We start from the raw sequence: 12,877 nt of genomic DNA on the forward strand, positions 1-12,877 counted from the left end.
TCCATGTTTTGAGTGGGAGCGAATTAGGTGTTATGTGGGTGACACGTTACCGGGTGTTCCTCTGGATGAGCGGCCCACCTTGATGAAGATTTTATATATCCACGCCTTCCATCCGTTTCTCCAGATTATTTTAGGACCTGTTACCAAACATTAATAGTATACAAATCTCACGACCACACCACACGAATCAGTGGTAATTGAATGCCCACCGTTAAAAAATACGTAGGGCCCACCATAATGTTTATTTTTCATCCAAGCTGTTCATAATATTATACAGACCTGGATGAAGGTAAAATACAAAGATCAGTTTGATCCAAAACTTTCATGGTCCTTAATAAGCTTTTAATTGTCAATAACCACAGTTTACAGTGGTGTGGTCCACCCAAGATTTGGATCTGTATAAATTTTGGAATCAATTCTAAAATAATATGAAAAAAATAGATGAACAGCGTGGATATGAAAAATAATCATCAAGGTGGGCCCCATACGGTCAGGATAACACCCAGTAACGTCTGACTCGAGTAACACCTAATCTGCTCCCGTTTTGAGTAGAGTGAGTAGAGTCCAAACATCTCAAGGACAAGTGCCATTTTGGTACATCTAAGGGGCATTTCCTTAAACCGCAAATAACAAATTCGGATTTAGTGATCCCCTCCATCTCCAACAGTACAACTACATCCAAATCCGCATATTCGATTCAGTACTTGTGAACGGCCGGAAAAACCGGAATCTGGTAAGCCATCTATCTACAGGAAATCCAGCTATTAACTTGCTAATCTATACCATCCATTTACTGGGGCCCACGATGGATGGACTATATAATAGGTATCACATCTACCAAGTAACTATAGCCATTGAAATTTTCAGTCATTGTATGTCAATCATTAGATGTTGTTGTTTCCAAACATTTCTTTGAAATACATAGATTATCAACGTGTATTTTTCAATCCACAATATTTTGAAACAAGATGGACGGTTCTCAATGGAAACTTATCCTTCCAAGCGTATAATAGAGAGATGGTGACTACCGTAATCCACTACATCCGATTCTACCATAATATCTCCCCTCGTATATGAGTACAGAGTTGAAAGGGAGAGCACTGGAAAGTGGAAACAGTTCACCGTTTGAATCTCTCTCTCTCTCGTAAGAGGCAGAAGAAAAGAGGATGTGTTTGTTTTGGAAGTCTGCAATGGTTGGGGAATTCGGAGATGGGATGATGGATGGAGTTTTGGGAAGGAAAGGGCTTCGGTGAAACGCTCTCCTCCTTCCCTCTCTTCCCTCTCCTACAATCTTCTTCTACTATAGTCGATGACCCAAAGCCATCTCTTCCACTCCTCGATCGAGTTCCCTCTCTTGGCAATACTCGACCCTTGTTTTCTGTCGATAGGGAGAGAGACAGAGAGAGGTACGTGTTTTACTTCTGAGTGTTTTCTCGTAATTCTTTTCTGTTTTCCGGCTTTTTCGGAATTTCAATTTCTTGTTTTCTGGTATTTTTATCCATCCGATCGTTAGGTTGAACCTTTCTCCTGAAGTAGATAATGGTGTGCGTTTGTCACAATTTATTAATGTATGGCTGCACTGTATGTTTCGCATCCGAATATTTCAATCTGGACCGTCCAAATTGCGGGAAGTACTTTAGATGGAGCATAGATGGAAGACTGCGTTGATTCAACGATCCAAATTGTCCTATTGGCCAATATAGCATAATGGTTAGAAAGAAAGCTGTCAGTTGGATAAATTCAGCTGGCAGAATCAGATGATTAAGATTGGATGATCGTTGCCTGGCTCTGCTTCATGATTTGGATGGTTTGGATTGATGTACTGGCGGGTGAGTTGCAGTAATTTCGTTAAATATAGTAACGTTTTACCGTAGTCTATGCGTTCTTGCCGTCAATATGCATTTTTCCAGAACCAGGAATGTGGAAATTGCGAATTTGATGACATCTGAAAGTAAATTTTGAATTTCTATGTTTTGTGTAGATTGTGAATTTTTTGGATGAAAATTGAATTATTGTTTGATTGGTTTTCTTTTTTCTCTTTTTTCTTGAATTTTTGGATACGTCTACTGATTTTTCTGGAAGAGATTTGATAAGCTTTTCTTTCTTTCGATTTTGTAATGGGTTTGGGAAATTTTCAAATTGGTTTCCGTTACACGTTACCGCTCTTTGTTGAGAACGGGTTAATGTATAAAATTGAAGTGTGCGAATTTGGATTTAATGTTTTCTTTCTAATTCAGAAAATGAAACGTGTTTCAATTTTTTTCATGTTGATTGTGAATTTAAGGGGAAAATAATATAATTCAAACTTTTAAATGAAGTATCTGGATTTGAATTTTTCTTTAGAATGTGTTTGGGATACAAAATTTTCCCAGATTTTTGAATTTCGCAGATGGGAAATGATAATATAGTTTGATTTGTTTGGGTTGACAAGGTTTCTGCAGACGCTTCCTTCTGTTACATTGATTGGTATCCCGAAATGTCGGGAAGGAGTCTTTTGTTTCAACGATTTTTGGAAGTTTCTAAATGAGTAAGTGAGTTTTTGTTGGATGTTGATCTTCTTTAAAGTGTGTTCTTGAATTATTTTTCTTTTTTCTGTCTTTTTTTTTTTTTTTGGAATTTTCAAGATTTGTATGGGGAACATACTTATGGTTATTTAGGTGTTTAACTCCTTGAGACTGATATTTTGTTCCTGATTTTTATTTTGTTGTTACATAAACAGATTTTTCCTGAAAAAGCTTCCATTGAGAATTTGGAAGTTTGGCTTTTTTGCATATTGTTCTGCTTTAGTGTAATTGCATTGATATAGAAAATATTGATCTAAGTTGAGGTTCAGATTTTATTTTATTTTTCTTATTCTATTTGAATTATGTATGAGAGGTTTTCAAGAGTTCTATTGTTAGTTGGTTAGGTATGGAGGGTTTCTTTGTACTTCCTTTTTTTCCGTGAACTTCTTGTCTCTTGCCATTCTTTTTTTTTTTTTTTGGTTTCTTCCTCTTCTTCTTCTTCTTCTTTTTTCCATTCTCTTTTAGCTGGACTGATTCTCTTCCTGAAATATTGGAAGTGATCTTTTTCTCGAATGAAAACTGGGAACTTTTCAATGGATTTTTGCTACTTGTTACTCTTCTTTCTCGTAACCACTGTTTTAAATATCAACGATACCAGCCGATATATCCCACGATATATCTTGTATCCCACTAGTGTGATACGAAACGCACAAGTAGTGCGATATATCCCACGTATTCAATCTAGTGAGCATTTTCGAATTTCGATGCTCTTATTTTCTGTAAATCATGTTAAAATAGTGTCGAATTGTTACAATTTCATGATTTTTCATGTTCTGCATGAAAAATCATGGATTGGGTGCTTCGATTTCGAGATTTGACGGAGATAGGCCAAGTTGCGAAAAATTGAAAATAAATCAAAATTTCTCAATTTCTCACAAATCTTTTGCATTCTATGTTCAAACATCACATCAAATATATCTGTAACCTAATCTAGTCATTCTTCTTTTGCTTTTGTATGTATCACTTGTGTTTCCACACATCTTCTTACATTTATAAATTATATGAATAGACATTGAATATACTTGCATCAATTTAGTTAGACAACGCATATATTAGGACCCCATACAAAGAAAACATATTATGTGTACTTGTTTTTTTATAATGTTTTGATTTATAAGTGTGTATTGATGTCTTTTTTAACAATCACCGAAGTTTCATCGAAAAATTCAACCAATTTCCCAATGTTTCCCCATGTTTCCAACAACAGCGATACATTACACGATACAACCGAAATATCCCATGCGATAACCGATACGTATCCATATCCCAAGAATGCGATACGTAAAACGATACCGATATTTCGAACACTGCTCATAATTGGATAAACATTGAAGTCATGAAAATTTGGGTGTGGTTCTGATTTGGGTTTTATGATCTATTATATTGTTTAGTTGGTTAGGTTCAGGCGATTTCCTAGAGACTGGTAATTTTGCTGATCTTTTGTCCTTCCGGTGCATCGATTAATTTATTTCCTGAAAACATATGGATTGGTTTTTTCTGGAATGAAATTTACGAGGCAAAGCTTCCAAATTGTTTTTATGTTCCTGATTTTTTCCCAAATGATTTCTTGTCCTTTATCTCCATTGACTGTACTTGAAGGCGTATTAACATAGAAAAAGATCTCTCTGTGTGCACGTGTGTGGGTGCGCATGTTGTGTATGTGCATGCGTGCGCATGTGTGTGTGTTACTTCTACTGATTTTGTTGTCCTGGAAATACGTATTGGTATTCTTCTTTAAAAAAGGATTCTTAATTTCTTATAGACTGCATTTGTCTTCTAAAGAAAGATTCATAGATAACATATGCACGTTCTTGGTGCAGTGGATTGTATAATGTATTGATCTGGGTTTTTTGTTAGATGTTACTAACTCTTCACGGAAAAAAAACATCAACATAGAAAACTAAGAAAAGTCAAAGTTAATAGACGGCATATTCAGATTCTCTTATTATAACAAAATCCAAGGAAGTTACTCAAAGAAAGTGTTTTACAGTCTTCATGCAGATGAGGGATTATTCTGGTAGCTATTGCTCAACATCATAAAAAAGAAGGTCCATAGCTCTATAATTTTCTGGATGTTCAAACGATGGACTTTCTTTCAGAGCTGGCTGGTATTGTTGGTATATAAAGGCATTTGGCATCAGTTCCTCTCAGCAAGCAGTCTTTCTCTGGGCAAATCTCCTTTGGCTGTAACTTCTGGAAATTTTGTCATGTTGGGCATATCTCCTTTGGCGGTAACTTCCGGAAATTTTGTCATGTTGGGCAAATCTCCTTTGGCGGTAACTTCTGGACATTTTGTCATGTTGGGCAAATCTCCTTTGGCAATAGGTACTTCAGCAGAGAACTTTAACTTTCTTGGACAACTCTACGGGCAGTAAGATCTTCAGGAAAATTTGGCGTTCTTGGACGAATCTCCGGGCAGTAAGATCTTCAGGAAAATTTGGCTTTGTTGGGCAAATCTCCTTTGGCAATGAAGTACTTGAGAAATATTCAGCTCAGGAAATCTCTTTCGGGAATCAACACATGCATAAAATTTCAGCTTCATTGAGCAAATCCCTTTTTTGGCAAGAACTACATAGTTCTTTTGGGGCAAATCTCCTTTGGCAGTATATACTACAGAAAATCTGTGTTGGGCAAATCTCCTTTGGCAGTATATACCACAGAAAATCTGTGTTGGGAAAATCTCCTTTGGCAGTATATACCACAGAAAATCTGTGTTGGGCAAATCTCCTTTGGCAGTTAGTTTTAGGAAAATCTCCTTTATGCGTCTCTGCTTTGGCAGATAATATTTCAGGAAAATCGCTCTTTGGGGGCAAATCTCCTTTGGCAGTTAGTTTTTAAGTTTCTGTGAATCCAGATACTAACCTCCGTTGGTGTTCTTGGCAACTCTCCTTTGGCATCATATCTCCAATTCCGTCATTGAAATTATCCTATTGGAGACACAGACAGACCTCCATATTGCACGGTCTGATCAATCTGAATATTTGGACTTGGATTGTTCATCATCAAAGAAGTCAAGTTCGAAAGTATAAATTGCTTCATTCATCATTTGTGCAAATACCACTGTCCACAAATCCTTATCCTGGTGTTAGTACAAGAAACTGAAGAAGGAAAGGTGTTCTGGGTTGGTGGCTTCAGTTTCAACCAGCAAACTTGTCGGTACGGACACAAAATCTCTCTCCTTTATCCTTTTATTATTATTATTATTATTTCTACAGATTTAATACGTCTTAACTGAAGTAAATTTGAAGTAGCTCACAATTGAAGCACCAAAGCAATAACTGTTTTTGTATTATTTATTTTTTGCATTCCAAGGCTGCATTTGGATGTCCTGAAAAGGTCAGGCGGTTGGTTTTCTTTTCCCACCATCAGTGTTCATAACACTTCGGGTCCAACCTGAAACATTCAGGTTATTTATTTGGGGCAGAAAAAAGGTATCCGAGATAATAAGTTTCTATCTTTCTCCTGCCCCAAATGCACAATGGGTTGAATAGCAGACCATTCAGTGCAAAACATCCATTCCACATGCGATTTGGGGTATGTCCTTATGCACCCTAAGATGCCGATTCAGAAAGTAGCATAAGCTTTTGTCTTGTTCCTAGACCCAAGCTTGTTCTTTCAAACATATCTTTTTTGTGATGTCCAGATATATGCTTGTGAGTTTTTTCATCCCAAGTCAAAGCTATTGCTATTATTGTTCCTGAGACGATCAGCTAAGCTTGTCAAGCAAAAACTAACGTCAAGAAACCATATTTCTGGCTTATTGCTAAATTTCCCAAGGTGAGTAGAGTTGCATTGCATGGAACTGGTTACATGCTTTTCATCTGCAGTTGTATGTAGTAGTACTAATGCTGAGATAGATTTTGGCACGTGCTGCAGGTATTTTAATGATGAATATGCTGCTTAGCGACTCAGATTGGGATGGTTACAGCATGAGTAGTGACAGTGAGGATCAAGATGACATTGAGTCTATGTTTGGTGGTCGCGCCCAGAGCATTCTGTCAAGCTTGACAGAGAGCATTGGCAAGATCGATGATTTCTTGGCATTTGAAAGAGGGTTTGCGCATGGCGACATTGTTTGCTCCATAACAGACCCATCTGGGCAGATGGGCAGAGTGGTAGATGTGGACATAGTAGTAGGCTTGGAAACCATGTCTGGTGATATTATCAAAGACGTCAACAGCAAGAAGCTTCTGAAATTCCGCTCCCTGGCTGCAGGGGATTATGTAGTTCATGGGCCGTGGCTTGGGAGGGTGGGTAGAGTAGTTGATCTGGTCACCATCTTGTTTGATGATGGGGCGAAGTGTGAGATAACAACAGCAAACCCAGAAAATCTCACACCCATTTCTCCAAACTCTCTTGAAGATGCCCTATATCCTTATTATCCAGGTCAGCGTGTGCGGATAAGGCATTCGACTGCTTTTAAATCTGCAAGATGGTTGTGTGGAAAATGGACGGTGAACCGAGATGAAGGTGTTGTGTGCCACGTGGAAATAGGGTCCCTGTATGTCAACTGGATTGCCTCTATCATGGTTGGTTGCAAATTTGGCTTGCCCGCCCCTCCTAGTCTTCAAGATCCAAAAAATCTAACCTTGTTGTCGTGCTTTCCTCATGCTAATTGGCAACTCGGTGATTGGTGTATGCTTCCAATTGATGCTTATCGCGACCATCAGATGGGTGTTAAAGAGCAGGCCTGCCCAAATGTTTCTGCGCAAGGTCTTTTTAAAACGTACAAGAATTTTGGAAGAGTACCCCATAGAAGGGACCCTGATTGTGAAAACATATTTATTGTTGTGAAGACAAAGACTAAGGTTGATGTTGTTTGGCAAGATGGTAGCCATTCATTTAGTGTAGATTCACAGACTTTGATTCCCGTAGACAATGTTGGTGATCACGATTTTTGGCCTGATCAGTTTGTATTGGAGAAAGGCACATATGATAATGACCATGTTTCTACTGGCCAGCGGTTTGGGATTGTGAAAAGCGTGGATGCAAAGGAACGGACTGTGAAGGTGAAATGGACAACTCCTAGGACAAATCGAACAGCTGAAGAGTTCAATGAGGAGATTGTAAGTGCTTATGAGCTGATTGAGCATCCAGACTATTCCTACTGTCTTGGTGATGTGGTGTTTAGATTGGAAGCAAGTCTTCATGTTACCCAAACTGAGGGGCAGACTCAAAGCCAAGAAGATCCACAAACGACAGAGATGGACATGGCCTCACTTCAAGCATTGGGAAAGGAAATGCATGGAAAGAAGCAAATTGATGAAGGTCAAGATGGGAATATTAGAAGTTATTTATCTTGTATTGGAAATGTTATTGGCTTTAAGGACGAGTGCATTGAGGTGAGGTGGGCAAGTGGACTTATATCCAAGGTATGCAAACTAGTCGTTGTTATCTTTTTAAAATATCTGTGTCGTTTTTGTAGTCACCAACTAAGGACCAAAAAGCCTACAACTAGGAAATAGCAGTATTGGTAAATGCTACTAGACATCTTCGGATGAGAGTTGCAATTGTGCATTTAATATTCAGTCTGTGATGATGCATTACCTTTTTGTGTGGTTGCATATTATCTTCAATCATATGTTCATCATCTACTGAGCTAATCCTTTTCTAAATTACTTCAGGTGGGGCCCTCTGAAATTGTTGGAATTGATCGATATGAAGATCCAGCTGCAACTCCAGCACACCAAGAAGATGTCGAGGATAATGCGAGTGAAGAGATGATGGAGCATGATAAACAATCTTGGAATAAAAAAGAAAAGGTGAAGCCATCCCTCCCTCTCTCTCATACATACATTTACACATAGTCAACACAAATGCACAAACATGCATTTACATGCTCAGGCATAACAGCCTCACACATCATATACCTTCACCCAATGGTATGGCTTTTGGATGAAAGAAATGGAATTGTTGCTTCAGGATGTGCTGGAGAAGGCTGTAGACGCTTCTGGTGAAGATTGCAAGCAAGATCTGTGGGATGGTGGCTTGCTTTTACTTCCTCGATCAGCTATTGGATTTCTCACTAGTGTTGCAACCAGTCTATTCGGCTCACGTGGCTCTACTTCACTCTCAAGATCAACAAACTCCACTTCTTCTGACACTCTAAAAAGTTGCAACCTTGAGTTACAAACACCGGGTTTAGAAGCTGCAAATGAATTTGGGTTTTTCCCATGGAAAAAAGCATCCAAATGTCAGATTCTGAAGGCTGAGGAACCATCACCTGAGGTGGATGATTTACAGATATCAGGAGAAACAATTTTGAAGCAAAAAGTAGAAGAGACTCAAGCAAACAAAGAGCCTCCATTGACAGAAAGTGGTGAGAAATTAGGAGAGTTCAAGAAATTCGACACTGTCAATGATTACACTGATCATCATTTCGTCAATGGTGCTGGAAAGGGGTGGATGTTATCACAGGTAAGCCTGATTTTCATTCTGTTTTATTGATTCTGTTACAATCAATATCTTCAATAAATCAGGATCCTTATTGATTTTGTTCTTCACAGGTTAAAAAAGGTTGGTTGAAGAAGGTACAGCACGAATGGAGCCTCCTAGAGAAAGATCTACCAGGTTGGTCCTTTCTTTTCATCTAGTTTCAATGACTTACCCACTTTTCATTAATTATTGTTTTTCTCCATTTTGTTGGTTTCTAGTTTCTGCTTAGGGGCTGTTTGGCAGCTTCAACAGAAGTTCAATCCTTGACTATTGGAGATGAGGCTCTTGTCCATGGTTTATTTGCAACTATGCACAAAACCCAAAAAAAATATGGACAAGCTGTCGGGAAGTTTTTTGACCATTTTAGGGCCTTTGTTATTCCTTTAACTGGAACCTACTTGTCCCTATTATGGTACACACTGGATTACTTCTTTTGTGGTATGCATGTACCCATGCGCGAATGTGTCACAAGTGCCAACTATTCATTTTCAAGTGCCACAAATGTGTCACATTCGATTCAACCTTCAAGGTCCTTGATGTACCACATTACCCACATGTGCCAAATTGTATGTGTGACGCTTGTGATGCATGTGCCACCGTACATCTTCTAGCAACCAGTGTGCTACATATGCCACCTTATATTTTAATCACCACGCATGTACAAAATGTGCCAAGTTTATATGAGCACATGCACCAATATCCTTATTCCAAGTGCTTGACAAACACCATGAGAATAATAAGTCCGAGATAGCACGACCTGAAGAAATAAGTCCGGGATGAACCTGACCTAGATGGACTGTCAAGGACTAAACACTTGCTGCTACTAGACGGGGATTTATTTTCATTGACGCTGCTCAACCTTGGCATTGAAATCAATTGTATCAGATTTGGAAATCATCAGGCCAGTTTCCTAATTTTTCTAAGTATTCAAAACAGTGCTATAAGCAATTTCAGATGTATTTCTTGGCTCTCCACGTTATACTTTATGTGGAGGGAAGCAGCAAGGATCTGTTCCCAGGGTGCATCTGTGGACAGTTCTGTTTCATTCTAGAACTTTCTGTTCGAGGAACATGTGGGCCTCACAGATGAAAGCTCAGCATTGGGTTGTCATCTAGTGGGACAGCCTTCCCGATTCTGGAAAATGGGAATTTTCTCTTTAAAAAAATCCACGTACTGTAACTGGGACGGGTTCTACCTATAGACAAGAACCAAACACTGATTTGTCTGCAAGGACTGTATGTTCCTCAAGCAAAAGAGTTCTGGGGCAAACTAGAACTTGCCTCAAAAGGCCCCTTAACCTAGCCCTTTGCATGGAGATCCTTCTCTTGTCATGATCAGTAGTAATTGCTTATCATGTGGTTGTTGTTCTGCTCACTAATCATGCTTGTTTTATGTCAACAGATACCATTTATGTTAGAGTTTATGAAGAAAGGATTGACCTGATGAGGGCAGCCATCATCGGTGCACCAGGAACTCCATACCATGACGGACTCTTCTTCTTTGATATCTTCTTGCCTCCAGACTATCCGTATGAACCTCCTGTAAGGATGTTGATGTTTAATATCCATCCATGGACTTCACTAAATTGTTGTTTTTTTTTTCTGGATAGTTGGTTTCTTCCAAACAACTGCTATCTTAGTATGCATCTGTCAGAAAAATTGGCCCACAATTGTTGAACAGAATTTGTAGTTTTGAGTACTTTTTGTTGTAATTTTTAGCAGTTGCCACCCACATGAAGGAAATATGGTAAATTACCTACATTTTGATAATTTTAATGTTACAAGGAGTAAGGACACTACAACTGTATGTTGTTTATCGATGCATCTGTGCTCCTGTATGTGTGCATATATATGTCATTGCAATTTTTCTGTATTCGAAGTTTCTCTGTCCATGCATCTAGACCATTGTAGCAAGCTTTTTAAATTTGATAACTCAATATGGGTCAACACATGCGCATTTATACACGGATACCATATTGAATAATAAGACATGGATATTGCATGGGCACAGGTCCTGTTTAGATGTATCTGGGCCTTCCATTTTTTGTCAGAATACTGTTATTGACAATTTTTAGTTCATCACTACTATAAAATCTGACTAAAGTTTTCTGCAGTTGGTGCACTACAATTCCGGAGGGCTTAAATTGAACCCAAACTTGTACGAGTCTGGAAGGGTCTGTCTCAGCCTTCTCAAGACATGGACCGGAACTGGCACGGAAGTGTGGAATCCAGAAAGCTCCACGATCCTTCAAGTGCTGCTTTCCCTTCAGGCCCTTGTGCTCAATGAGAAACCGTATTTCAATGAGGCCGGATATGATAAACAGATAGGAAGAGCTGAGGGAGAGAAGAATTCTACGACTTACAATGAGAATGCTTTTCTTCTTTCCCTCAGGTCCATGCTCTATCTACTGCGTAAACCTCCAAAGGTACAATCTCCACTTGGACCTGGCTCTCCTTTATTTTTCAGATGGGTAAAGCTGGGCTCAAACCCAACACCTCAATGATGAAACACAAGCGGTTTATGGTTGAGCTACGATATTATGGTGCTTCATCAAATGAAGTTGTACCTTTATATTCCCAACCCAACTTTCAAGGAAATTCTAAGACATTGATGTAGTGGGTCCAATATGGAATGGCTCATGCTCAAATATCTCCCTTCCCAGATTGTCCTAGCCATCCAATGAAAACAGACATATACTACTAAATGATCCACATTTAATGGGGACCCAACTGAAGGGGGATATGTTTTTGGCATCTCTCTTCCATTAGGGGCCCACCAAATGAGTGATACAGATCACTGAAAGATGGGGCCCCCATTGTACATTGTATAATCTTACTCATCAAGAAGGTCTGTGGCTTTGTACAAAATTGTTAAACTAAGGAGTTACTATTGTTTGATTTTGTAAACAATGCAGCATTTTGAGTCACTTGTGGAGGAGCATTTTAGGCATTGCGCACATTCTATTCTCCTCGCTTGCAAGGCATACATGGGTGGCGCTCAGGTTGGACGTGCTTTTGGATGTGGAAACACCCCGGGTGAATCCCAGCAGTGCAGTTCCACAGGTTTCAAGATCATACTCGCCAAGCTTTTGCCGAAGCTCATATCGGGGTTTACCGAGCAAGGGATAGATTGCTGCCCATTTCTTGAGGAAGAGAACAAGGTTCCAAAAACGGGTTAGCCAATCTACTTGAACTTGACATATATCTGCAACATTTAAAACTACAACTTTAATGAATGCTTGAATAAAGATTGTGTGGGTTTTGTATTGTGCTCTGATTTCCTCATAGCAATGAAAATGAGTGGATCAGATGTGTGAAGTGATTATGCTTGTGGGCCCGTATCTGTAAAATAGACTATGGTTGTGGGCCTATATTTGTAAAACATACAGCAATATATAAATTATCTGTTTATATAAACATAGAACAATATTGTTAATTATTTGGGATCTGTGATTTTCTAATGTAGTTTTTTCAAATTTCTAAATTTTATTATCCCCATTATGAGGTTAGATTATTACACATGTCACACTTCAAGGGAAATCAGACCATTGATTGGATGTGCCACCAGATAAAAAGGACATACCTCAAAAATCGCAGTGGTTGGACTATCTTAGACGTCACATTTGTAGCCTGGCATTGGATTGTTAAGAAAACAGTTGAACAGGAAAATGAGCAATTTTCGACCTGAATGCACCACACCATGGTTTGGATTGTCCGAGCACTGTGATTTGTGGGTTATATAGCCTGAATATATGATGGTCCATCAGATCAACAGTTTTGATTGTCCTAGATATGTCTTATATGCTGAGAACCCCACGAGCGATTCTAGATGGTCTGGATCACTTAACCGTTGGCCTCACTTGTACAGACTGAAAACCT

General features: G+C 38.9%; 2 protein-coding genes across 6 annotated transcripts; both read left to right on the forward strand.

The window, feature by feature from the left end:
* Positions 1-1,069: 1,069 nt before the first annotated feature.
* On the forward strand, positions 1,070-4,674 carry LOC131245526 (uncharacterized). Of its 4 annotated transcripts, XR_009170902.1 has the most exons (4): positions 1,089-1,406; positions 1,514-1,829; positions 2,432-2,527; positions 4,555-4,672. XR_009170902.1 is itself a non-coding variant. In XM_058245053.1 (3 exons), exons 1-3 carry the CDS (start codon positions 1,222-1,224, stop codon positions 4,583-4,585), a joined length of 312 nt encoding a protein of 103 aa, XP_058101036.1. In that variant the 5' UTR covers positions 1,089-1,221; the 3' UTR covers positions 4,586-4,672. The 4 variants fall into 4 exon arrangements, 1 of the variants encoding a protein (XP_058101036.1); XR_009170901.1 differs by lacking the exon at positions 2,432-2,527; XM_058245053.1 differs by lacking the exon at positions 1,514-1,829.
* Positions 4,675-4,781: 107 nt separating this feature from the next.
* Positions 4,782-12,437, forward strand: LOC131245523 (probable ubiquitin-conjugating enzyme E2 24). Of its 2 annotated transcripts, none has more exons than XM_058245049.1 (9): positions 4,782-5,720; positions 6,208-6,341; positions 6,422-7,936; positions 8,189-8,326; positions 8,487-8,981; positions 9,071-9,134; positions 10,401-10,540; positions 11,113-11,424; positions 11,914-12,437. In XM_058245049.1, the coding sequence occupies exons 3-9, from the start codon at positions 6,449-6,451 to the stop codon at positions 12,175-12,177; spliced, it is 2,901 nt and encodes a 966-aa protein (XP_058101032.1). In that variant the 5' UTR covers positions 4,782-5,720; positions 6,208-6,341; positions 6,422-6,448; the 3' UTR covers positions 12,178-12,437. The 2 variants fall into 2 exon arrangements, with proteins under 2 accessions (XP_058101032.1, XP_058101031.1); XM_058245048.1 differs by having other exon boundaries at positions 6,441-7,936.
* The last annotated feature ends 440 nt before the right edge of the window (positions 12,438-12,877 follow it).

Source organism: Magnolia sinica, chromosome 5 (genome assembly GCF_029962835.1).
Source record: "Magnolia sinica isolate HGM2019 chromosome 5, MsV1, whole genome shotgun sequence".
Classification (NCBI taxonomy): Eukaryota; Viridiplantae; Streptophyta; class Magnoliopsida; order Magnoliales; family Magnoliaceae; genus Magnolia; species Magnolia sinica.

What these genes read in the sequence shown, in the direction of transcription:
- LOC131245526 (XM_058245053.1), top strand. Translation starts at nt 1,222, where the DNA reads ATGGAGTTTTGGGAAGGAAAGGGCTTCGGTGAAACGCTCTCCTCCTTC. An exon ending in AGGGAGAGAGACAGAGAGAG is followed by an intron (nt 1,407 to 2,431) that starts GTACGTGTTTTA and finishes TGGGTTGACAAG; the next exon opens with GTTTCTGCAGACGCTTCCTT. An exon ending in TTTTGGAAGTTTCTAAATGA is followed by an intron (nt 2,528 to 4,554) that starts GTAAGTGAGTTT and finishes AGTGTTTTACAG; the next exon opens with TCTTCATGCAGATGAGGGAT.
- LOC131245523 (XM_058245049.1), top strand. Translation starts at nt 6,449, where the DNA reads ATGATGAATATGCTGCTTAGCGACTCAGATTGGGATGGTTACAGCATG. An exon ending in AGGGGTGGATGTTATCACAG is followed by an intron (nt 8,982 to 9,070) that starts GTAAGCCTGATT and finishes TGTTCTTCACAG; the next exon opens with GTTAAAAAAGGTTGGTTGAA. An exon ending in TACTGCGTAAACCTCCAAAG is followed by an intron (nt 11,425 to 11,913) that starts GTACAATCTCCA and finishes TAAACAATGCAG; the next exon opens with CATTTTGAGTCACTTGTGGA.